Source organism: Solea solea, chromosome 20 (assembly GCF_958295425.1).
Source record: "Solea solea chromosome 20, fSolSol10.1, whole genome shotgun sequence".
In the NCBI taxonomy this organism is placed as follows: domain Eukaryota; kingdom Metazoa; phylum Chordata; class Actinopteri; order Pleuronectiformes; family Soleidae; genus Solea; species Solea solea.
Window position 1 is genome coordinate 1,096,707 of NC_081153.1, and position 27,493 is coordinate 1,124,199.

General features: G+C 41.2%; 1 protein-coding gene across 1 annotated transcript; it reads left to right on the plus strand.

Moving 5' to 3' along the window:
* Positions 1-26,848, plus strand: oprd1a (opioid receptor, delta 1a). The gene is made up of 3 exons (XM_058619740.1): positions 1-375; positions 25,359-25,714; positions 26,319-26,848. Exons 1-3 carry the CDS (start codon positions 125-127, stop codon positions 26,846-26,848), a joined length of 1,137 nt encoding a protein of 378 aa, XP_058475723.1. The 5' UTR covers positions 1-124.
* The last annotated feature ends 645 nt before the right edge of the window (positions 26,849-27,493 follow it).

Consider the following 27,493-nt stretch of genomic DNA (forward strand, 5'->3'; position numbering starts at 1 on the left):
CTCTCTCTCTCTCTCTCTCTCTCTCTCGTCTTCTCCTTTCCTCTTTTCTTTCTGTCACTCTCTCGTGACGCATCGGCTGAGTTTATCCACACACTCCGAGTGTGTGATCCAAGTTCTACGCAGCATGGAGCCGTACACGGTCCCAGGAGCCCAGCTCTCCCTGCAGGACCTGTACTCCGTCCTCCCCTTTAATGTCACCTTCCCGGACGAGGAGCGCGGCTTGATGGTGGACGGGCCGCGGAACTACACGGAGCGGCAGAACCCGGTGAGGAGCGCCGGGGGCATCATCATAGCCATATGTATCACGGCTCTGTACTCCGTCATCTGCGTGGTGGGACTGCTCGGAAACGTCCTCGTCATGTACGGGGTGGTCAGGTAAACGCTGCTTTTTACATGTCTTTCTATTGACAGTGTGTTGTCACTGTCCTCTGAGAAACAACCTGTTACATCTCATAGCCGAAAAACATCCAGAGATTATTGGTGAGACATATTGTCCACACTTAGCCTCCATAATGTACCTTACTACATTTAAAGGTGAAGAAACTTCTTAGGTTTAGGCCACTAGCAGTTATGGTTAATGTTAGAGTTATTCCCCAGGAATCCATGGAAACCAGACTCTCTCTCTCTATCTCGCTCGCTCTCTGTCTCTCTCTCCCTCTCTGTCTCTCTCTGTCGCTCTCTCTCCCTCACCCCCTCTCTCTCTCTGTCTCTCTCTGTGTCCAGTATGTCAGCAGGTCTTCTTACCATGAAGAGTTGTTGGGAGGTAATTTTGGTTCAAATCATAATGGCAAGTTTTGATAATGCTTTCAAACTCCAACAATGTGATCTTAGAATGACGTTTATTAAAGTATCCATTGGTGAATGTGTGCTGCATGTCTAACTTTCTATCCAAGGTTACATTTTGCCCTTTTGCAGCTTTAAAACCAAAAAAACAAAGCCTACAAATACTTCTCCCATGAAGCCACAACCTGTGCACTAGTCAGGAGTGAAACAGCTTACACATGCTTGTCCTCACTTATCATGTCAGTTACATGCTAATCTCAGACATTCACAGCCGAGCTGTCTTCCATTCCATATTTCAGTTTCCTACTTATTTTAAATGAATCTAGGATTTTCTATTTCTTTAATCTTTATTTTACCATAACTTTGCAAAAAATGAATGGTTTGTGTGTTAAAAACCCTTTCATGTTCAGTGTTTTTATGAGAAGCCTTATAATTGCCTAATTTTGTGCCTTTATTCTGTTACAAAACCATTCTTTTGTTTAATATTTTAATCAAACATTTTATTGCACAAATTAACAACACAACTGCAAATAAATCCACAGAACAGAACCAAACTCAAACAAACAATTTGTTTGTTTGAGTACATGTGAGTACATGTACATTTCCATGTGTGATTTAAAAAAATATGTGAATACTTTGCTACTCACTTCTTACTTTTCTTATGATCATTAAAGACAATCAACAGATGAATTACCTTCTCTAATATTTTATTAGAGAAAACACTTTCTATGAACAATGCAATAATAAATGCAACTTGCATTTCAACACAATATGGAAAATAAATCCATTATTCTTTCTTTTCCTCCTGTTATTGGTAGTAAGCAGCCAAAACAAATACTTTATGCTTCACATAAAAGTACAAAAAAGTATGGCTTGGAATTCAGCTCTCATACAAAAACACTGTGCAATATGAGGTAGAAATTCAGTAAACAAAAATATCACAATAGTGCTATAATCATGGCAGTGCAACATAGTAAACAGTAAAGGTGCTTAATTTCCAGTTTATAACTGGTGGATACTCATGGAATATGCAAGTTCTTGTGAAAGAGCAGGAGCTGGTCGACATGCTCTGGTGTGAGTGTACTCTGTTATGCAGTCACAATATCCCCTGCAGTAGAGAATACTCCTTCTGCAGAGATACTGGTGGCCGGAATACAGAAGTATCGCTTGCCCAACTTGGAAAGCAGGGGAACCATCACCTCAAGCCCTCGTTCTCTACGAGTATGGTCTGAAGTCCTTTGCAATACATTTTGCAGTGGATTTAGTAATCCGTTTGGCCCTATCCGAGTTCGGTGGCAGCTATTGTCCTCTGGCTGCCATCAGGAACGGGTCACTTTTCTTCCAACTCTGAGTGATATCGAGAAATGTGGTTTTGCATATTGGTTGTATTTCCGGTATTTCATTTGACTTCTACACACCTTACACACGGTGTAGGTCTTGTCCATCTTCCCACCGACCTCATAGAACCCTTTTAAAGCAGACGGTGCAGGTAGTATAGGTTTGTTGCTCGCAGCTATTTTGTCGCCACATAAACAACTCGCACATGTGTTTGGTGTGCACTGCGCATGCGTGTAGAGAACAGCCAGGCTGCGCTCTGCAGCAAGCGAACAGAATGTTGCGGCAGGCAAAGTCATTTCATTTTTCAGAGAGGGGGCGCCCCCCCTCTCTGTTTTCACCTAATGGTATGATCCTATATCCTCACATCTGATTGGCCGCGATGCTGACCAATCAAAACAAAGTTCTGCCTTGAGCCTCGAGCCGGCTCTTCTGATTCACTACAAAGCATCGGCTCTCAGAGCCGCATCTTTTGTGCATGACACATCACTAAATGAATCGTGATTTATAGAAAACAACACACGCTGGGTTTAATCTGCACTTCCATCGTGGTAACAATGAATGACTATGACCCAATCCCATTTCTCAGCTCCCCCTCAGAACTGAGATATAAGAGGTACGCCCACTGAAAATGCAATAACAATTAAAATCTGTAATTTTCGGAATCACTTGAACCTTTATTTAAGAGAAAAAAGTACAACATGGTTTTCACTTACAGACCTGAGATATATTTCATCAATTTACACCATGTTAAAGACCTCACTCCTGGATAATGTAGTGTCACTTGTGGTTACAGGTGATAGTTGCACTATGAAAGGGATAATACCAGGGACGCATGATAATATCAGGGACTCATGATAATACCAGGGACGCATGATAATATCAGGGATGCATGATAATACCAGGGACACATGATAATACCAGGGACGCATGATAATACCAGGGACACATGATAATATCAGGGACTCATGATAATACCAGGGACGCATGATAATATCAGGGACGCATGATAATACCAGGGACACATGATAATATCAGGGACGCATGATAATATCAGGGACGCATGATAATACCAGGGACACATGATAATATCAGGGACTCATGATAATATCAGGGACTCATGATAATACCAGGGATGCATGATAATACCAGGGACACATGATAATACCAGGGACACATGATAATATCAGGGACTCATGATAATATCAGGGACTCATGATAATACCAGGGACGCATGATAATACCAGGGACGCATGATAATACCAGGGACGCATGATAATACCAGGGACTCATGATAATACCAGGGACGCATGATAATATCAGGGACGCATGATAATACCTGGGCCGCATGATAATACCAGGGACGCATGATAATACCAGGTACGCATGATAATATCAGGGACTCATGATAATACCAGGGACGCATGATAATATCAGGGACGCATGATAATACCTGGGCCGCATGATAATACCAGGGACGCATGATAATATCAGGGACTCATGATAATACCAGGGACGCATGATAATATCAGGGACACATGATAATACCAGGGACGCATGATAATACCAGGTACGCATGATAATATCAGGGACTCATGATAATACCAGGGACGCTGCATGATAATATCAGGGACTCATGATAATACCAGGGACGCATGATAATATCAGGGACACATGATAATACCAGGGACGCATGATAATACCAGGTACGCATGATAATATCAGGGACTCATGATAATACCAGGGACGCTGCATGATAATACCAGGGACGCATGATAATACCAGGGACGCTGCATGATAATACCAGGGACGCATACCAGGGACACTGCATGATAATACCAGGGACGCTGCATGATAATACCAGGGACGCTGCATGATAATACCAGGGACGCATACCAGGGACACTGCATGATAATACCAGGGACGCATGATAATATCAGGGACGCATGATAATATCAGGGATGCATGATAATACCAGGGACGCATGATAATATCAGGGTCAAAAAGTAATTTCACAAATGTTATTCATTCTACTTAAGTATTTTTCTTTCTGATAAATAGACCTAAGTGCAACAACCTGGGTAGATGGTTCCTCACTGAAGACCACCTGTGATTCAGAGAGGAGGGGGAAAGAGGCGAGTTTTAGTATGAAAAGGGAATATGCAGCAGCTGTAGGTTAAATATACTAATAATACTATAATAAACGTATTTGATCAACAGGCTAAGACCATTAATGATAATGTCCATGAGTGTATGGAGCTTTGAGACCAGCCTCTATTTCTTCTCTTTCCCTTTCGTTCTCTCACACACACATATAATAATAATAAAACCCTCAGCTGGGGTCATATGAAAGTCTCTTTTAAAATAAGAACACCAATCAACCCAGCTTGATATCACCTATTTGTGAACTGCCTTTGAATAAGTCATGAGTTTCCTGTTTTGTCCATGTTTGTTTAGACTATTCTCTTTTAGACTGAGATTGCCATTTTCACACAGCGTCCGTGCTCCCATTACATGCTGAGCTTTATCATCTATTTGAGTCCACATGGAACCAGAACTCATTCAATGGAGTGGGGCTGCAACTATTACTTTCATTCTTAATAAATCAATTGGCTGTTTTCTTTCATTATCCACGCTTCATCCTCCACATGAGGGTCATGGGGGGTTGGGGCCAATCCCAGTGGACATATGGTGAAAGGCGAGGTTCACCCTGGACTGGTCACCAGGCCGTCACAGGGCCAACACAGAGACATGAACAACTCTCGCATCCACAGAGGTAATGATATGTATGGTTTTTGGACTGTGGGAGGAAGCAGGAGAGACCCTGTGTGCACGGGGAGAACGTGTACAATACATTATATATACTGTAGAAAGCTGTAGAAGCTGTTTCATCCATTGAATGCAGAAATTGGTGAAAACATTTCGATTGTATTTCCCAAACCTCAAAATGACAACATGTTATTTGGTCCACACACCCCATACATTAGAATATAAACAATAATGTTGGGGGAATTTTGAATATGGATAATTCATTCATTATGGAATAATCATTTCTTTTTCAGGAATTGAGTCTAAATGAACCATCAATTCATAACCTCCAAAAAAAAAGGTCTTGTTAATTAGTCAATTACCAATTTTAATAATGAATTTACTAATCGATAAATCACAATGACACATCAGTAGTTCGCTTGAATTGAAGAATTGGAGTTCTACAGGGAAATGGTCTATACATACAGACCGTGTATGTATGTATTTCTATTCTATGTATTAGATACAGACCGTGTATTTCAGAAACTTCTATTGAACAATGTCTATCTACTAAATGTGTGTGTGTGTGTGTGCGTGCATGCGTGCGTGTGAGAGAGAGAGAGTGTGTGTGTGTGTGTGTTTTTCTATCCTGATGGGGACCACATCGTGACTCTTCACTCACGTGGTGGGACCCAGTTTTTCCCGAGCATTGCAATCAATAGAAAACAGCCTCCTGATAGGCCCTGCCCAGTTTTTGAAGTTTTGAAGTATATTCTGGAAATCTTTTACATTGTAAATTTATTCTTATTTTATTCGTATTCTTTTAACTTTGTAATTTTATTCTTAGGTTTATTCCTACTTATTCTTATAGTTTTTAACTTTGTAATTTTCAAAAGAAATTGCTGCTACAACATTCGTTACCTTTGTACACTGGAGCGCTGTGACGAAAGAATTTCCCGCAAGGGATTAATAAAGTATATTCTATTCTATCTATTCTATTCTATTCTATTTTTTTTATTGGACCCCATGAAGTCAGTTTTCATGACTACCACACACACTCTGTGTGTGGGATTGGGTCCCCAGGGGTCACAAATGGTATTGCAATGTGTAAGTTTGCACCGGTGGGGTCCTATTCCTGACAAGTGTGTAAGTGTGTATGTCAAAAAACTTAATATTTCATATTTTCAAGTGATCAGACTTCAATATTATCAAATTATTTTGCCCAAAATCTATAAGGGAGCTAATTTAATACTAGTTATAAATAGTATAACTTACTTTGAAAGCAGTCTCATTCCTTTTGTCTGCTGTATGTATGTGAAAGTATAAATGAGTATGTGCACAAACATATTTAGAAATAAATAAAAGGTGGTCAAAGGTCAAAGTGACCTCACAAAACATGTTTTAGACCATAACTCAAGAATTAATACACTAATTATGACAAAACTTCACACAAATGTCTAAAAAGTTAAAGGTAGTAGGCCCAAAAGGCCACAGATTTTTAGTTTTTAATAATACATTTAAAGGCGACCACGGTGCCAAATTTCAGACAAGTGCAACCTTTATAAAGGTCAAAGGTCAGCGGTCTGGGGGCATCAATGACAAACGCTTGTCCAGGGTGCAGAGTTTCAGACCTGTGCGACCTTCGGAAAGGTCAAAGGTCAGCCGTTCGGATGTAGTTTTTGTAATAATTAATAAACGCATCGAGCTGATTTTTGACTATGTTGTGCGCCACAGAGCCTCCTGTTAGGATTGTTTTGTCCTGTTGCAATAGGACCCCCGTAGAGCTAGTTAGCTTTGCTGAGGGTCTACAGACTTGGGACTCTGGAAGACTGATAAGGGTCTTTGGTAAGTTCCGCAGGGTAAGTTTCACGCAGTTTCACGCGAAATGTACTCGTCCGAGCGGCACGAGACTGACATCTATCCGCTCGTCTCAGAACCCCAAACGACATATAAAAAATCAGACTCCTGTGACCTTTAGAAATTGATTTCCTCCAAAACCTCCACTCTGGCCAAAGGGTCTAAGACTGTATAGTCTGAAACGACCTGATATTCAGTTTTTGTCAAAGGACAAAAAAAAATTGGGGCTTTTTCCCCCCGCATTATTGTTTAGTGGTTCTGGAGGATCCTCTGTTCTGAATCTGGGGGCCCTGGGGTCAAAGGTCGCCGCATAGCGGCCAAAGAGACAGTGTGTAAAATTCAAACATAAAAAGGCGGGAAACTCTTTTCTTCAATAAAGGGGGCTGAAATTTCAGTATGCGTATCAGGTACTAAGGCAGATCCAGGGTGCCTTCAGAAAGGTCAAAGGTAAGCTGTTCGGGTGTAGTTTTTTGTAATAATTCATAAATGCATCAAGCCAGGAGTCTGATTTTCGACTATGTTGTGCGCCACAGAGCCTCCTGTTAGGACTGTTGTCCCGTTGTGATAGGATCCCTGTAGAGCTAGTTAGCTTTGCTGAGGGTCTACAGACTTGGGACTGGAAGACTGATAAGGGTCTTAGGTAAGGTCCACAGGCCAAGTTCTAGCAGTTCGGTCCATTTTTGATTTTACAAATCATAGTGTGAGTCACCTCACATGGCTGTATATGATCTAGAGATCAACTGACTGAACAACAGAATATGTCCATACCTGCGTTATTATTGCATTATTATAAACTACTGCTGCTAGTTTATTCATGTTAATCTTCGGTGTCTACATGAATGAATCAAAGTCTATATGAATCAATAATAATAATAATAATAAACTAACACGATATTTTCTGGTGATAGTTCAAAACCCTGGAGTGCCTGTTGTGCCACAGACCTCGTCACAATCTGAACCGTTCTGTCCACGTCATGGTGTGTGAACCCCGACAGGAGCAACAAGAGATGGGGAAGAGAAAGCAGTGACATGCTTTGATATACATAATGCATTCATTAATGAAACCGTTTTAAGCTTAAAGAAATAATTAATTTCTATTGAGTTATAAATGAAAATAAATATAAAGGGGGGCTTTGATCTTTTTTCTGTAATTTCAAAAGCTGATTCAATTTCTGTTCGTCAATAAACACTTGTTAGAATTCACATTTTTCTAATCACCTGTATTTACATTTACATTACACATCTATTTATTTATGGTCGTTCTAGTAGGTACATGATTTCCAATAGTTAGAGTAAAGCACCGCTGATGAAGCTCCGCTCACATACACTTTAGTTCTCTTCACATTAAAAAGCATCCGGTTCCTTTTATTGTGAAGGAACATTAACAGGAAGTAGTGTCGTTATGTCTGACAATTGACGGTAGACGTCAAGGACGTCAGGGTGGGGGCGGGATGGTAGGGGTGTGTCTGTCTGCCTCACCGAAACTTAACTCACCTTGAGCGCTGAAACACACCTTTCCTGACTCCAGTGGTCCCCACCGCTGTGACCCCCCCTCCCCCACCCTGTGATGACGTCAAATCCCGTGCTCCTCATGGTTAGTCAAACAGCGAGGAGCAGCTCGGAAACGACGAACGAGGAGCGATGAAAAACCGTGGATGGAGAAAGAAATGGAAACGACGTAAGTTTTAGTAATTAGTTCAGACTTTTTGTGTGATTTTTTTGAACTGTTAATTCGTTTATTTCGGCTTTCTGTGTGATGTGTTTGCAGTCAGATGCTTTTTCCGCGGGGGTTTAAAAAACTATTAAAAGTTGATAAATCAATTTTGGGAAAATGAATTGGCTGCCATTGACTGCTATAGACGTCAATTCGGCCACAGTTAAGGGGCATTAAAAGCCAATGAGTTAAGGCCCTTAAAAAGTTGTAATTACGATTTCAGGTATTACATATTGTCCATAGAGTTTGACTGCTAAACGTATGCATGAATGTGTTTATTTTTGTTAAAAACAATGGGGCACTGCCATGCTTGCCCTGCATGATCAGCTCAGGGCCACGCGCACGTACACCTGATGTTAAGCATCTTGAGACAGTGAACGTGCTCCTCCTGGTGCGAAATAAGATCAGAAATCACACAAAATAAACTCCAAAATCGTGAATACTTGTGTCAGAGCGTTACTATTTCAATTTACATTTTCTTGGCCACGACATCCGGGTCCACAGACAGTATTACAGACTACCTGAAGGAACAATAGAGTTAGCTAAAGTCAGTAAAGTGCTGATTGCCCTAGAACAGGGCCGGCTGTCAGATTACAAGGGAATGAGCTTGGATGAAATCCAGATTGATCCCAATGGTAAAAGAAACTTCCTCTTAACACATTGAGTTTACGTCGTTTCCTCATATATTTCTTTTTGTTTTCCTGGCGTTCAGAACAGGTATTGGAAGCTGTGGACAGTGACCTGTCACAGACAGAGATGGACAAGGACTCATCAGGTGGGTTACACATTACTTGTGTGCATTAAGGTCATTTACTAGTTAATGACAATCATTGTTTTTACAAACACTGAGAGACAGATCATGATTTACCTTAACATCTAGTTACCTGTCTTTACAAAAAAGGCTGGAATCAAAATAGTAGTAATGTATAATAAAGTAAGGTGTAGATTTGTTTTCTGCTCAGTTAATCTTTTAGCAATTTTAAAACGAGTAATAAAATGATTAATAATGTGCAGTCTTTTGTCTCAGTGCTGCCAATCAAACAAACTAATGATCAGATGTCTCTGTTCTATTAACATACACAAAAGAAATAAAATACTGTTTCTCTCTAGCTTATGTCATGTACCAAAAGGACAGGAATACTTATTTAAAACATCAGTAAAATCAAGCTAAAACTCTTCTCCGTCTCCTCCCTCCTGTCTCTTCTGTCCTCATTAGTGTTGTGTCGTTCATGAACGAGTCGTTCCAAAGAACAGATCTTTTGAGTGAATGAACTGAATGGAATCACTCCATGAACTGATTTGTTCCTTTCTTAGTTCAGTTGAGCTCAGCAGCGAGCGTGCGGGCCGCGGTCTGTGACTCACTCGTGAATCTTCGGCAAATGACGTAGCCAGCGTGAGGACGGGGAGGGAGGTGGAGTCTGTCCACAGCAACGGTTCTGTGTGCAAGCGAGTGTAATGTTTGGTAACATACACCCTTATTTTGAACAGCAGTAATAAAGAGTGTTCTCTATATACAGTATATTTGTGGACATGAATGTATTCATATAAAAAGCAGAGACACAACAATGAGTGACAGTCCCCGCCCACATGCTGGCCGCGCCGTTTCCCGAAGAGAACTCTGACGCTGAGGACGTGATATATATACATATACATATATATATATATATATATATACCACCATTCAATATTCTACCAAGTGACAGCCAACTGCTTTTGGAAGAATTAAATGAATTAAGAATCAAGGTGTTTTGAAGTTAGTCTGTCAGCCAGCCAGTCAAGCTGGGCTCTGCCTCACCTGGCTCGAGTCTAAGCTATAAGGAAGAGCTGCATGCAGCATTATATCTGCTTCATCTGACAATATATGTGTTCATTGTGTCTGACGATAGTGGACTGGACCTTTCAACAATAGTTTTGAATTCCCATAGTGTTCCTGTTTTTATTCTATACAAGTTATTCTTTTGACAGGAGGACAGCAAAGCTCTGATGAGCTTAACACATGCCCTGTTGGTGAAAAAAAAATGTCATGGACAATAGAGCTGAAACAATAAATCAATTAATTGATTATTAATCGCTTACTAAATTAATCGTCAACTATTTTGATCATTGATTAATCGGTTTGAAGGTTTTTTTTATTATTCACAACAAGATTTCTGATTGTTTCAGCTTAAATGTGAATATTTTCTTTGTTTCCTTGCTCCACATAACAAAGAAATCATTCAAACTGAATCATAATATAATATACTAATTCTTCCTTATTTTAACAGTAGCCTCAAGCTCAAACAAAAGATAAGTTATAAAATGAAAATGATGTTTTCTCTCAGTAGTTAACACTTGTCTTACGATAGATGGCTTTCAGTCAGAGATGTAGCTGCCATGTTTTTATATTAACAACAATAATAATAATAATAATAAATAGGAATCACCATCATTCATATTTTAACAGGATCCTCAGGATCTAAAAGAAGACAGAAACCTGGTGAGACTCCTGATTTCTTTTTGTGTTTTCTTTCATAGGAACCTCAAAGAAGAGGAGCTGGTCAGGCAGTGAAGTCCGCGCTGTGGACTTAAGTCTTTAAGGCCTTAAGTCTTTCATTGAATGTGGTAAAGTAGCAGGAACATCAGACTGTGTTGCCTGCATTAAGGCTTCACCAGAGGCACTGGAAAAAAGAAGTTGGTCAGCGGTAAAATTCTTCATTAAAAACCGTATCGCTGCCGTTCAGCATGAAAATGCAAAAAGATTGTATTAAGTTCTTGTTCTCATAACATTTTGTTATACATTTGCACACTGTGTGATTGTGCATGTCTTTTTTCTTTTCTTTTAAACTCTTTGGTCATCAATGTGGTTACGTGGTCACGGTTGACATTAATAAATTCATTGATTGACTGTCTTTTGTCAAATAACACAACACTTGTTGAACCTTTATAACACTCATGGATTCCTGTTCTTTCTAGTTGTATCAGTGTTGATCATTGAAGGCCAGAAACATATTTTCTCTGCCTTACAGAGGCTTACAGACATAATATAGAGATAATATGGGTGGGGTTGGGGTTTGGAAGCCCCATGGGGACCCATGACTGGTCCCAATAGGAACCAAAATTCAGGATTAAAATTTATGTTAGAGTGTTTGATGTTTTAAGTCATATTCATCCTCACATAAATTTAAAACATTTTTTGCAGTTAAAACCAAGTCTCTAGACCACTCAGAAAGGGTGGATCCCACCAGGACTCTCCCAGGGAAATAAAAACGCGTATTTGTGTACAGACCAAATGAGTCAAATCAAGGTGGCAGTTGACAAAGAAACTACAACAAGATGGCGGAAATAAAAGACGGCCTCTTGACCCCGTGGCTGCTGTGTTTCTTTGTTAACCACTTCTGTAGGAAGAGTGCTTAGATGAGAGGTGATGCTATGCTAGGTCCTGTTATGTTACCAAGTCTTTCACATATACAGGAAGTGTCCTTTTAAGGTCCAGAGACTGTTTCTGGTGTCTGTTGCTCAGGTTCCTCCTCACAAAGTGAACTAGTTGGGGCTAACTTGGCTCTGGATCCTTGGTTCTTCCTTTAGTAGAGCATGTTGTAACTGCCTCTGATGGGAGGATAACAGGCTGCTTCGAGCAGGTCTGCTTGTACATTAACAGAGAGGGTTCTCTTGCTTCTGGGACCTTGTTAAGTTCTGTACTGAAGGATCTTAAATTGATTTAAGGTACTGCGGTTTATTGAACACCTGATATCTATTTTATTTGTGTCGCCTACTGCTTCTGTTGGATCAGTTGCTGCTACCCCCCCCAACTACTGATTCTGGTGTTCAGTAGGTCGTGGCTATGTTTGACAAGGTTCTGTCTTTGTGTAAGCTTCTCTTTCAAACAGTCAAAGGCTAGATGACCACCAGCAATACAACCGCCAAGCACCTAAGCAACCAGTTTTCTCGCCTGATTTAAACTAAGCCACCCATGTGAAGAGAGGGATAGCATGGGCCTCACAAGTTACACCCTCGCTGAGAACCAAGATCCCCAGTCAATTTATGCAAACTGCTGCAGCAGTCTTCAAAGTGGGTCAACAGTGATTGTTGTGGGGTCACATAGAGTGGAGGGAGCTAGTGACTTGTTTTATGCTCCGGTGACCATTGGTGGTCGGTCTACTCTGAAAGGGATGCTTGATTCAGGGAGCATGTCATGCACAGTCAGTGTGGAGGCGGAATCTAAGCTTAGAGCTGCTGGCGTCCTCTTGAACCCCCAGCTTGTCCCTGAAAAGGTAGTTCTCGTTTGCTGTGGTGGCTTGACAACACAACCGAAATGCATCTACGATCTGGACCTTGACATTTATGGCTTGAAATTCACAGTGCCAGCTTTCCTTGTTCCAGGACAGAGGGATGAGTTCATCATCGGGAGCAATGTTATTAGACCAATGATACAAAGGATGAAGTCTGATGATAAATACTGGGAAATAATCCGTTCCAACACCTCTGACCCAGAGTGTGAGCGGTTTGTCCAGTTGCTTAGCTGCATTACCCGCTGGTCTGGTTCTGAGTTGCCTGACAAGATTGGCACTGTCAAGTTAAGACGGATGCTATCCCCTCAAGACTGGACTTCTGCTTGTGACAGAGCATTCGACGACTTGAAAATGGAACTGCTCAATAGCGTGGTATTGGCAATCCAGACTTTGACAGGCCATTCATCCTTTCAACTGATGCATCTCTTGATGGCCTTGGTGCTGTCTTATCCCAGGTACCTGTTGGTGAGGAAAGAGCGCGACCCATTGCTTTTGCAAGCAAATCTCTCACTCGGAGTCAAGTCAATTACCCTGCTCACAGATTGGAGTTCCTAGCCCTTAAGTGGGCAGTTTGTGACAAGTTCAGTCACTGGCTCAAGGGTCACAGGTTCACTGTCTGGTCAGATAACAACCCTCTCACGCATATTTTGACCAAACCTAAGCTTGATGCATGCGAGCAGCGTTGGGTGTCGAAGTTGGCTCCATATTCCTTTGAGATCAAGCACATTCCTGGACGATTGAATGTAGTCGCGGATGCCCTCAGCAGGGACCCTTTTGTGAACCTTATAATGTGCTGTTTGGTCACAAGGTGTCAGTGATGAACATGTGCAAGACTCTTTTCGTTTTACTTGCCTGCCCCAATCATTGACCAATTCCCCTTCCTTGGCTGCGGTTGATGGTTCTCTATCTGCGGATGAGGTTTCCTCTATCCTTTCCTCCCTAGATGAGTGGGACTCTGCCCCGATGCAACGTGCCACCTCTGTTGCTGAACATCTCCTTGTCTTGGAGCCCACTGGCCAGGACATTCAGCCCTCCATGTCTCTGTGTCTCAACAGGACTGTGTCTCAACAGGACACAGTCACCTCTAGGGTTGCACACTATGTCGAGAGGAAGCGGAGGCCCTCAAGGTGTGAACGCTGCAATGAGAGCCAACAGACCTTGAGAGTCCTAAAACAATGGGACACATTGACCCTCTTGAATGAAGCCTTTACAGGGTCGTGAAAGATCCATTGACCAAACATAAAAAGTTTCAGTTCATTGTGCCTGAGTCACTAAAGGTAGACGTGTTACATGGTGTCCATGACCACGCTGGTCATCAAGGTCAGCCACGTACACTTGCTTTGTCCCGCCAGCGTTTCTTTTGGTGTGATATGCTGCCAAAGATGTGATCTTAGCAAGACTCTTGAACCAGCCGCAAGAGCTCCACTGGAGAGTATTAAGACATTTTGCAGCCAAGAAAGTAGCAAAACAAGCTGTGGGACAATTTCTTCTGCATATATGGTTTCCCTCAGCGCCTTCACTCGGACCAAGGAGCGAACTTTGTCAGGAGTTGAGAAGTCGCACACCTCGCCGTATCATCCTATGGGAAATGGCGGTACTGAGAGGTTCAATCGCACTCTTGGCAATATATTGAGATCTCTACCCCCTCGCTCCAAACAGAAATGGCCTCAGATGATCCAGACCACCTTTGTGTATAATTGCACAGTGCATGAGACCACCGGGTTCGCACTCTTTTATTTGATGTTTGGCAGGGTGCCTAGACTGCCAGTTGACCTCCTCTTTAAAAATGTTCTCCATGACGCCACTGTGTGTGACTACAATGACTATGTGAAGTTGCTGTTGGAAGACTTGAACTGTGCCATGACACTGGCCCAAAAGAACTGTACAGCTGAGCAGTAACATCAGTGCGATCAGTATAATAAACGAGTCAAGGGTCAGCCTCTTTCTATTGGAGATCAGGTCTTGGTGGCAAACAGAGGTGCCAGAGGAAAATGCAAACTTACTGACAAGTGGGAGCCCACTATCTACACAGTGGTGTCCTCTAAACCTGCTTTACATATCTACCGCATCAGGAGTCAAGGTGGACATGACTGTGTTGTTCATCCCAACCTCTTGCTCCAAGTCAACTTCTTGCCCCTTACTGTGTCCTTGGATAGTGATGTGGCCCTCGCATCCATGCCTGTCCCAAGTGCAGCTAGTGGCCCTCCTCCATCTAACTGGCATGGAACAGAGCTGTCGGTGGTGGGTTCTAATGTTGCAGTGGCTGGACTGTCCCTTGCCGGTTCCCTCTCTCGTGTTGGTGAACCTGAGGATGACCGTACTGCCTCATGGGTCCATGAGCAGGCTTCTGTGTGTGAGAGCCCTGGCCCAGGCAGCCCCTCACCTTCCCCTGTTGCCTTGGCCACTATTGCGGACAGCTTTGCTCTCAGCCCTCCTACTGCCCCCCCTGCTCCCCTGCCACATCTGTCACCTGTCTCTTTCGATCTGTCTCAGGCGTTGGGTACGGAAGGCCCACTTGCCTCACGTTTTGGCAGGGTTATTAGACCAGTGTGTCGTTTGATCGAGTCTATGACTCAACTTGAGTCCATCCTAGCGGGTGAACCGCATTCTGGATCTGTTGTTCATGCGTGAAATTTGTTTTTTTTTTGTTTTTTTTGTGTGTGTGGTGTATTCCTGGATTGCTTTTCCTGATGATGTAATAATATGCTGTTGTATGTAGTATTTCTTTTTGATCCACATTGTTAGCCAGGGTGTGTCATCTAAATGGCACCACACTTTGTCTATGGAGTGTTATGAGCTCTTGCTAAGTGCCTCTAATTCTCTTATCCTTTCAGTAGGAAGCTGGTGTTGCTGTCTGATATGGACGTGTGTTTCTGTTAAGGCTGGTTTTCTGTGTGTGGTTTGTTATACAACCTGGAATTTTGTGTAATTCTAGGGGGGTCAGTGTAACAGGGTCAGTTACTACAGTATATTTTTTTTAAGGTACTGCAATTTACACCTGATATCTATTTTATTTGGCTTTTTATTTTATAATTACACAAAATGTATGTTTTAAGTTTTAATTTTTATATATTACCCTGACACGGCAGGTTTTAAGTTGTCATGTGGAACCTTCATGATTTTCTGTCCCCAACGTTCACTTTTGGGGTGCCCACCCAGTATTTAAGGGTGTGTCTGCCCTCACCTCTCCCCTTCTGCTGTTGCATGTTGTGGGAGAGGTACGTGATGTGCGCTTGTGTGATTTCTGTATTGTTTAGCATTGTCATTATGCTAATATGGAGATTATCATGCTAAATTTGACAAGCTGTACATGTTTATATTATAGAGGGCACGTTTCCCTGTGTTCCACATGCCGATGGGAGTTTTCTTTCACTTGCTTTGTGTCAGAAATAAACGGAGACTTCCTCCAAAAGATATCCAGCGTACGGCAAATTTTTCACAACGCAGACCGCAAAACTACACCGGTTACAGATGGACAGACTGGAGAAGCATCTGTGTCCGGGAGAGAAGAGGAGTCAGTGTCCTCTGGTGAGATGGAGAAGAGAACGAGTGAGGAGGAGGGGAAGTCTGGCTTTTCTGTTATTGGTGACACATGGGGTCACACTGGTGTGTGGAAGATAAGGGATTGTTTTATGGCCCCCACGTTGACTCCATCTTGAATGAGAAACACAATAGAAACCTCAACATGGGAAAAAAAACCTAACTGAGCCAAAGTTGAATCGATGGGTTCGGGTTAGTCGTTGAGTCTGGGGAAGGTTGCTTTCTCATCATCCTGTTCTTCCTCACATAAACTTCAGACACTGGTGTAGCCAAATTAGATTAAGATGGAGAGAGAGATAAGGAGACTCAAAATCATTGTTATTTAATTAACTTAAACTTAAATTGTATTTGTTTCATTTTCATCACATATTTATTAGTATATACACTAGAGGATTATTTCTGATTTTCCTCCAAGTACTACCAGAGGAAGCTTGCGTAACACGGGTGGTACATGTACCACAGTTTGAGAACCAAGGTATTAGGAAATAGTGGCTGAGCACAATAAATGGCATCTGTGGAGTAAAGACTAGTGTGTGTTCAGGTCACTCACTCCCAGTGTCTCAGAGCAGAGAATGTGGTTTGAAACCTTGTTTTTTTTAAAGGCTGGGCGATATGGACTAAAAGTCATATCTGGATATTCTGTGATGTCATTGGAATTTCTCCCAAAGCATTATAGCATCTTAGATCAAATGTTTTCCAGTCATTAATTCAAGTTCATTTTACAATTATAACAGAAATAAAAACTTAATACTTAATAAAAGTGAAACAAACATGAGTAATAAAATAAAAATTGTATCTGTGAAAATGAACTGGATTTGAACAATTTTCTCAATTATTTCACATAGATATTTAACACAGATAATTAAATAATGTCTTATATTTTATGATCAATATTGACAACTTCAGGCTTCCATATGTCCAAAAGTAATTGACAGTAACTCTGTAGTGTGTGAACTATGAACCAGGTAGTTCCCGCCTCCTTGGCACGAGCTGAACAATAAATCTAACACACCAAGAGAGGCGGGACTTAAGGCAGAACAGCCAGTCACACTCAAAGCTGGTGTCATGTTTGAGGCAACAACAGGAGAGGAGGGGGAGGGGAGGTGGAGAGGAGGCAGCTGCAGCGAGCACAGAATGAATTACATCGATACAAGCGATATTGCCCCGTGTTAGAAATATATCGATATATATTAAAATATCGAGATATCGCCCAGCCCTAGCAAGGTGATACTAGAATTCTTTAATTTTACACTCATCATATTATACATACTCTTTTGGCATCTCCCTCTCTGGGGGTCGCCATGGCCAGGGCAGATGTGTGCTTTCTGCACTTCCTGACGCAACCCTCACGTTAAACCCGGATTGAGAGTGACACTAGGAATGTGGCCCCCCATGGATGGTAATTTAGAATTAACAATGAGCAATGGTGATTGGGAACCTTGCTCAGGGGTGTCCCAGCCCTTGGTAACTGAACTGGCAACCCTCTAGCCAAGTTCCCTTTTTCACTTAGCCATGGGCGGCCCATCTCAGTAAATATTATTAAGAAACCAAAAACCTTTTTCAAATCATTCAACCTGCCACACCAGGCTATAGAGTATATGAAAATCCATTTTGGATAATTCTCTCAGCTCAGACTCCTGCGTTATCGAGACAATCAAATCCCCACAAACCTCCTTCATAGCAGTGGCTGCATGGATGCTCACGCCACTGTGGATTGGGCAGTGGGCCCCTGTGGCACCAAGAGCTCTCAGCCTGATAGTTGACTCCTCTGGAGATGGTCCACTTTGTAACGCAGGAGAGGTCAGCAGCATGACGCTCCACTTATCTCCCGGCTATCCTCTACCTCACCTCCCATTCCTATTATCACAACTGGCTCAGTGCTCATGCAATTTATTGTCAAGAGGTCTTCATTTGAAATCAGCTCCATGCACAGTCACTGGAAAGCAGGATTAATTAGAAACTGAGAATCTTAAATGATCTGTTGCTGGTGGACTAAGCAACAGTAAACCACCAAGTTCAAGGTCACCTTTATTTATATGGCACATTTCAATCTAACCAAAGTTGTACCACAGTGTTTTACAGTACAACATATAGTAAAAATGCAACACAACAATATAAATACAATATAAAATAGACACAATGAATGATTGCAATCGGAACAGGAATGTATTCATAACAACAAACAAGAGAGTTTTAATTGTTTGATTATTTTCAAATATTGACAACTATACTTTTTCAACAGAACCTCCTTGAGGAGGAGAGGAGGAGGAGCACAATTGTTTCCCCTGTGTGAGTCTTAAATAAATGGTTATATTCATATAGTCTTTTCTACTCTTGATGACCACTCAAAGCTGCTTTACACGACAGCAGTCCAGGGCCACATGAATATTGAAAACTATGTATAAATAACTGGGTCTGATATAAGCTTCCCCTGTTTTACAGACCAGCAAACCACCACTGTGAACAGCTTCAAAGTTTAAAAGGTCTAAAATGACTGTATCAGACTGATGACGGTATCAGCACATCAAGTTTTTGATATCAGTATGAGTAAAAAGTGTTATTGGACCATTCCTAGTTGTAAATAATGTGCATTTTCATTATATTTTACTTCTGAAACACTTTTAAAGACATTTTCTGGCAGAAACACTGACCTTGTCTGGACCAGTAGATGTCATGGTGAACTGAAACCTGGTCCTGGTGAGGCTGAACCTCCTTTCTGAAGGAAAGGAGGTCACATTTCTATGTGATGTTTTTTGGCATCTGGTCTATTTTCTGTGCACTCTATATTATAGTCAGATCAGATCAGTGAACCTAAAATGCATGTGGCGTCAATGACCAGATTGTGATAAATGACGTGTTAATCCGTGTCTTGCTCTCCCTCCTATTTTCCACCACATTAAACTCGGGATGTCCCGACTTTTTCACTTCCGATACGATATTGCAGCCTTGAGCATTGGCAGATACCGATATTGATCTGATACGATATCAGCATGAATCATACATACTTTAATGACATATTTTGTAGTGTGGAATGTTAGAATAAACCTGATCAAGTGATATTATGTCACAAAGCTTCAAGTCTGTTAGCGTTTTTGTTCTGCTTAGTTTAGTTATCGTGTTAAATGGTAAATGTCATGTCTTCCTGTCGCGTGGTTTCTTCAGTTGTTTTGACACATCTCCCCTAATTCCCTGATGCACTTCACCTGCTGATCCTTTAGTAATCACTCGCACCTGCCCTTCATTCCCTCTCCCCTATATACAGTAGTGTCCCCAGTTCAAGCCTGTTTTTACTTTTGATAGTAAGCTCAAGGGCCAAGTCTAGTTTAGTCTTGTTTAGTTTTTTCCTTCTGTGAAGAAGCAGTTTTGATTTTGCCTGCTTTATTCAAGAGGAAAATAAAGCCTCATGAAATCATTCATCGTGCCTCCTGTCTCGTGCGTTTGGGTCCAAGCAGTGTCTTCACCGTTCCTAACATATTACTTTAACAGAGAACAGTAGTATGAGAAAAACTGACCCATTTATTATTATATTATATATATATTATATTATTATAACAATGGTTACATCAATTTGATGGCACATCAATTTAGAACAGGGTGAATATGCTCAAGCCTGCATCACCTACATTGGCACTATGGTTTCGGATCCACGCCACAAAAAGATTTACAACATTCTACCAAAGTAGACTGTTGTCATATGTCGTTTTCTTTTTCAGGGTTAGTTTTCCTTTGCAATGTCATGAAAATGTAACAATGTAATCATATCTGTAAAAAAACAAACAGAACAACAACGTTATAAAACTATTGCCATATCGTGATAAGGTATGTGTGATAATTGTTCCTGGTATTAAAGGCTGTTGCATTGATAATCATATTTTAGAGAATAAATGTGTAAAATGGACTAAATGTATGTTTATGTATATGTATATATATATATATATATATATATATACATATATATGTGTATATATATACACATAGATATGATTAAATATGATATATTGATTAAAACAAATCATGAAAATGACAAAATAGCTTAAAAAAGCCACTTAATAACATATGGTAAATTTATTTAACATTAACAAAAACATTAACCATATTAGGCAAACTGTAGTCATGCATGTCCAGAATCTGCTGATACTGGTCTTTTTCTCTGCTTTGTCAGGATTCCACAGACGTGTGTGGAACTGCACATGCAACATTTGCTAGTCAGTGTGGGATGTAAGCAGCGCAGGGTCGGTGGCACTGATTCATGATGAGCTGTATGGACACTGATCAATGACACTAAATCACGATGAATAGCCAGAAATCATTCACGTTCCTGCGTCAGGAGACCAGAGGTCAGGGTGGTCAATATTTTCTTCTGTCAGTGGAGGTTGTTCATCGCTTCTTGATTGGAGGAAGAAGGCTGAGGGGCACTCTGTCAGCTGCTAGTTTCACCGTTAAACTAGGTGCTAGTTGTCTTTTTAGTTTGGATCAAGCTGGCAGTGGAATGTAATGTCTCTACCTGTGTGAAAAGCTCAGCTTTAGGTGCTTAATCAGAAGTTTCAAACAGATCCAGAAACCAAACTGAGTCAATTCTGTAGTGTCGTCTACATAATAGGACCCCAGGATTACCATGTAATAAATGCATATTGATTAGAGCTGAAACGATTAATCGATGCATCGATTATTAATCGATTACTAAATTAATCGACAACTATTTTGATAATCGAATAATCGGTTTGAAGCTCTTTTTATGATTAAAACAAGATTTCCGATTGTTTAAGCTTCTTAAATGTGAATATTTTCTTCATTTCTTTGCTCTGCAAACAAAGAAGTGTGTAGAAGTGAATCATTTTGGTTTGTGGACAAAACAAGACATTTGAGAACATCATCATTTCCAGGTTTGACGAACACCGATCCACATTTTTTAAGGTTTTCTGATATTCTGAACACCAAACGATTAATCGATTAATCGAGAAAATAATTGACAGATTAATCGATTATGAAAATAATCGTTAGTTGCAGCTCTAGTGTTGATGTTTGACATAAATTGTATTTTTGCAAATAGAAGGTGGGTACACTGGTCATTTTCTTTACAAATTAAATGTAATAAAATTCATTATGTATGGGTTAGTATTGTGCTAGTGGTCTGGCTACTCAGACTATTGCTATATGAGAGTGTGTATTAAGGGTTAAGCTCAGTAAACGGGATTCCTTGCAAATCCAATCAGGAACATTTCCCGATTTCTGGGAAATTTAACGACTGGGAATGGGAAAAATATTTTTTTTTATTGAATTTAATGTTCATTGATTAGAGCATCAAAGTGAAAAATGGACACCACCATTGCTTCTGTATAATCAGTATAATCTGCAAATTTTCTGGAAATTAAAATTAAAAACCTAGCTAAAATCAGTGAGTCCACGACTCTCAGCTCATTTATATGATTATACTTCTGCTTAGCCTCTACAGCTAAAGCTAATGTCTGCTCAATGACGCGCTAGTGGGGAACTTCCCGTAGCAGAGGCGACGGGAAGCATAAACCTGACTTGTTCTAACTTAAGTTTATGTGCCAAAACAATGACCACTGTGTGAGATAAGTTATATTCCTGGAAAACATGAAAAGTTATTGTACCTTGTTGGATTCAATTCAATTCAATTCAATTCAATTTTATTTGTATAGCGCCAAATCATAACATACATTATCTCAGGGCACTGTACATAGACAACATCAAAGAGAGCAGAGAACCCCAACAGTTCACACAATGAGCAAGCACTAGGCATCAGTGGAGAGAAAAAACTCCCTCTTAACAGGAAGAAATCTCTGGCAGAACCAGGCTCAGAAATGTGCAGTCATCTGCCTCGACCGGTTGGGGTGAAAGGAAAATCGGGGACAGAGGAGAGGTGGAGGACAGAAAGGGGAGGGGGGAGAGAAAGGACAAGAGGGAGATGAGGTAGAGACAGAAGAGAGAGAGAGACCAGGAGCAGATACACAACAACTGTATCAAGTTACAAGTTAATACAATTAATGATATTGACTTTTTAATTATAGCACAATAATAATGGTGATGATGTGGGTAGCCTCGAAAACTGGATCTTGGTCCCGCAACCTGCATGATGAGAATACAGAGAGAGAGAGAGAGAGGGAAGGAAGGAAATACACAAACTAGGGAGAGAAAGAGACAAGGTTAATGACATATAAAAAGTCAAAATCATATCCTGAGTGTGAGAGAGTGAATGTGCGTGCACCACAGATAAAAAATCCCCCAGCAGTCTAGTTCTATAGCAGCTTAACTAAGAGCTGGTCCAGGTTTCCCTGAACCAGCTCTAACTATAAGCTTTATCAAAAAGGAAAGTTTTAAGTTTAACTTTAAATACAGAGAGAGTGTCCGCCCCCCGAACTATCATTGGGAGCTGGTTCCACAGGAGAGGGGCCTGGTAACTAAAGGCTCTGCCTCCCATTCTGCTCTTGCAGACTCTAGGAACCACAAGTAAGCCTGTATTTTGTGACCTAAGTGGTCTATTAGGGCGATAAGGTAAGACTAAGTTTTTCAGGTATGAAGGGGCCTGACCATTAAGTGCTTTGTACGTGAGGAGGAGGATTTTAAATTTAATTCTAAACTGTACAGGGAGCCAGTGTAGAGAAGCTAACACTGGAGTTATATGGTCTCTCTTTCTAGTTCCTGTCAGAACTCGTGCTGCAGCATTTTGAATTAACTGAAGGGTTCTAACAGACTTGTTGGAACATCCTGATAATAAGGAGTTACAGTAATCTAATCTAGATGTAACAAAAGCATGAACTAGTTTTTCAGCATCCCGTAAAGACAGAATGTTTCTAATTTTCTTAATGTTCCGCAGGTGGAAGAAGGCTGTTCTGGAAATTAGTTTAATGTGTGAGTCAAATGACATTTCCTGGTCAAAAGTAACTCCAAGGTTCCTCACAGTGGAACTGGAAGCCAGGGTGATGTCATCTAAAGTGACAATGTGATCGGAAAGTTTTTCTCTGAGGTGTTTAGGGCCGAGTATAATGACCTCAGTTTTTTCTGAGTTTAAAAGTAGAAAGTTACAGGTCATCCAGGACTTAATGTCTCTGAGACATTCCTGGAGTTGAACAACCTGATTTATTTCATCCGGCCTCATTGATAAATAAAGCTGTGTGTCATCTGCATAACAATGAAAATGTATGTTGTGCTTTCTAATAATGTTCCCTAGAGGAAGCATATATAAGGTAAAAAGTATAGGCCCAAGCACTGAGCCTTGTGGAACTCCACAATTAACTTTAGTTTGAAGTGAGGCTTTATCATTAACATGAACAAACTGGAATCTATCAGATAAGTATGATTTAAACCAGCAGAGGGCAGCACCTGTGATACCAAGAGTCTGCTCCAGTCTCTGCAGTAGAATATTATGATCTATGGTGTCAAATGCAGCACTAAGATCCAACAGGACAAGTAAAGAGACTAGACCATTATCAGAAGCCAAGAGAAGATCATTACTAACTTTAACTAGTGCTGTTTCTGTGCTATGGTTTAATCTAAAACCTGACTGAAAATCTTCAAACAGGCCATTAATGCGCAAATATTCACATAGTTGATTAGCAACTACTTTTTCTAAGATTTTAGAAACAAAGGGAAGATTAGATATAGGTCGGTAGTTAGCTAAAATGTCTGGGTCAAGGGTCGCTTTTTTGAGAAGGGGTTTAATAACTGCTATTTTAAACGTTTGGGGCACACATAAGTTATATTCCTGGAAAACATGAAAAGTTATTGTACCTTGTTGGATGACGTCGTTGTTTTCTGCAACGTTGTGCTGATCTGAGGAGCAGTGGATGAGGAGGCGTGTCTCCGAGTGGTATTTACGACTGTGGGGGCGCAGTATTGCTTTAACTTAAACCCAGAAAAACAGGTTTCTTTTTAAATCAGTCATCACTTTGCTCCAAAGCTCCTTCTGGCTATCACAACCTATTATGCCCCTAGATTATTGCCCAGAAAGCCTCAGTGGAAACTGACTAAAAGAAAAATCAATACACATATGCACATTCTAACGCAGCAAACAGAAGTATTGAACCCCCAATATGAAAATGAGATTCACGGGTATGTGCACTTTCATCAAGTACAAAAGGACAGTCATACAGCATTGTAATATGCAGAGATGTATAGTAACGAAGTAGAACTACTTCACTACTGTACTTAAGTACTAAAATGCTGTACTTTTCTTCCACTTGTACTTCACTACATATTTCCGATGAGTGCGTGATAGGACCCAAAAGATGAAGGAGGTGAACTATGCCTGGGCAGGGCGAGGCCAGAGGAAACTCTGGTAGAGGCCTGCAGTGGTTCTGATGTGCAAATGGCTCGTCTGACCTGGGTTTAGGGGCGTAAGACTAATGGAACCATCTAGTAGCTGGTTCCCTCCCAAGTTTCCGTCAGGAATGCTGGCGCTCACCTCGCAGTTTTATCTGGTAAAGCCAACGATTAGAGGCCGAAACCATCTCAACCTATTCTCAAACTTTAACACAATACTTCTACTTTTACTTTCAGTACTTGAGTAGCACATTTTAACATGAACTGCTTTCAATACTTAAGTTCAAAAAATGTTGAATACTTTAGTACTTCCACTTAAGTGTGGTGCTTAAAGAACACTTCAACTTCTACTGAAGTCACTACTTGTTGAAGTACTTGTACTTTTACTCAAGTCTTGGTCTCTAGTACTTTATACATCTCTGGTAATACTGTATGTACTAGCACTACACAATACATTGCATCTTCATGGAGTTTGGCACTCTGGTGCTCTCCTGTAAGATGTCCAGTGCTGATAACATGATGTCTTACACACAGTGTGAAATGTATAGTGACATGATGAAGGCACAGTTCTGTACATAATAAATACCGTATGCAGTATTTTCGTTCTGCAGCTCTCTGGTTCTTCCTCTGTTCATCAAATGCCACCAAACCCAAATGTAACCATTATCTCCAATTACTCATCTGAAAAACAACACCTTAAGTGTAAGGAATTAGCATTATACAGAACAACTGCTCACTGCACGGTTGTAGCATGAGGGAATAAGAGAGAGAGTTACATTCCCAGCTGCACTCATGACAGCAAACATGCTTTCTCTGCTCTGTGATCACAGGTACACCAAGATGAAGACAGCCACCAACATCTACATTTTTAACTTGGCTCTTGCTGACGCCTTGGCCACCAGCACGCTGCCCTTTCAGAGTGCCAAGTACCTCATGAACACCTGGCCGTTTGGGGAAGTCCTGTGCAAGCTCATCATTGCCATTGATTATTACAACATGTTCACAAGCATCTTCACCCTCACCATGATGAGCGTGGACCGATACATCGCTGTGTGCCACCCCATCAGGGCGCTGGAGTTTCGTACGCCTGTCAAAGCTAAGTTTATCAATGTGCTCATCTGGGTGCTGTCCTCAGCCATCGGTGTCCCCATCATGATCATGGCTGTGACCAGAGTGGCAGATAATGGTAAGACTGTGTTTCCTGCTGTTTCATAAACAGAGTTCTGCAAAATGGATTTCATTAACTGGTGAATCCTCAATGAGCATGTACAGTTAATGGCAACATGATCACCCACGTGTCCAGTCCCACTCATGGTCTCAAAATGATGGAGACCATGATTATGATTTAAAAAAACAAAAGTGAAAGTTTAAGTTCCAACGCCAGTATCACAAAAACTCTGAAGCCTGTGTCTCAGATCTGGAGAGGAACAATATTATATTATACTAAGAATAATATTTAATATTATATAATATTACTGCGGGCACATGAAGAACTAAATAATGGCCATGCCCTAATGTTTCTTGTTCTGTTAGAAACTAACGACGGAGCATTAGGGCTAAATTTAAGACTTTGTTCTCATAAATTTACGACTTTATTCTCGTAAATTTAAGACTTTATTCTCGAAGTCTGTGAATTTTTTTTCCCTCAATGTTGCCCTAATACTCTGTCGTAGAAACTTAATGTGACAAACTCGGAAGAAATATTTTTCATAATTTTTCATCATTTTACATGCATTTTTAGCAAGGCTTAATACTGTAACCCATTTCTTTTTGCTGCCCTGTTGTTGCAGGTAAAACCATGTGCATGCTGAAGTTCCCTGAGCCTGAGTGGTACTGGGACACCGTGACGAAGATCTGCGTCTTCATCTTTGCTTTTGTGGTTCCTGTGTTGGTCATCACCATCTGCTACGGCCTGATGATCCTTCGTCTCAGGGGTGTCCGTCTACTCTCGGGCTCCAAAGAGAAAGACCGCACCATGCGGCGCATTACCCGCATGGTGCTGGTGGTGGTGGCTGCCTTCATTATCTGCTGGACCCCCATTCACATCTTCATCATCGTGAAGACCATGGTAGAAATTGACACCAGAAACCCTCTGGTGATTGCCAGCTGGCACCTGTGCATCGCCCTGGGCTACACCAACAGCAGTCTCAACCCTGTCCTCTACGCGTTTTTGGATGAAAACTTTAAGCGATGCTTCAGAGATTTCTGCCTCCCGTGTCGCACCCACATTGAGCAAAGCAGCCTAAGAAGAGGCCGCAGCACCATTAGGGAGCCTGTGTCCGTGTGTGCTCCGACAGAGGTGGGAAAGAAGCCAGCATGACTAGGCATGGACCTGGTCCCCCACAGCTCTCGTTCAAGGAGGATCCAACAAGACCTGCAATCAGAGGATACTCAGATCACCACGACAGAGTTTTAAGATTTCAACACAACAGAAGCAAGTTTCAAGTCTGTGTCGTACTGACTCATACTCATACAGGAGTGCATACGTTATTAGAAAATAAGTTTCATTCTGATCTTAATTATCTATTAAAATGTTAACAAAGTGGAAACATTATCATCCACACAGGAAGTTTGATGTCATACAGAGGCAGTGACAGTGGATGAAGGACAGAGATGTCTTTTGATGATAAAAAACAGACAAGGAAACACCTAACTTTCTCTGTCGTTCAGACACGTCGAAGAGCATTGTACTGAAAAATCCTGTCAGGTTGAATCATGTCATTGTAGACAAGTGAGATTTGAACAGAACAGAAGGCTTACACAGCAGAACCACTGCTACCAACCAGCTGCTGGCCAGTGGATTACAGCACAAACTTACACAAGGCCGTTGTATGTGACATGATTTACATTTGTTTCTTTGTCTTGGTGTTTATATTGTAATTATAACAAAGGGCCAATGTCAGCGCGGCAGCACGTCCATGTGGGCCCCATAAAAGTTAAATTCAGGAAACCCTGCTACAGTCTA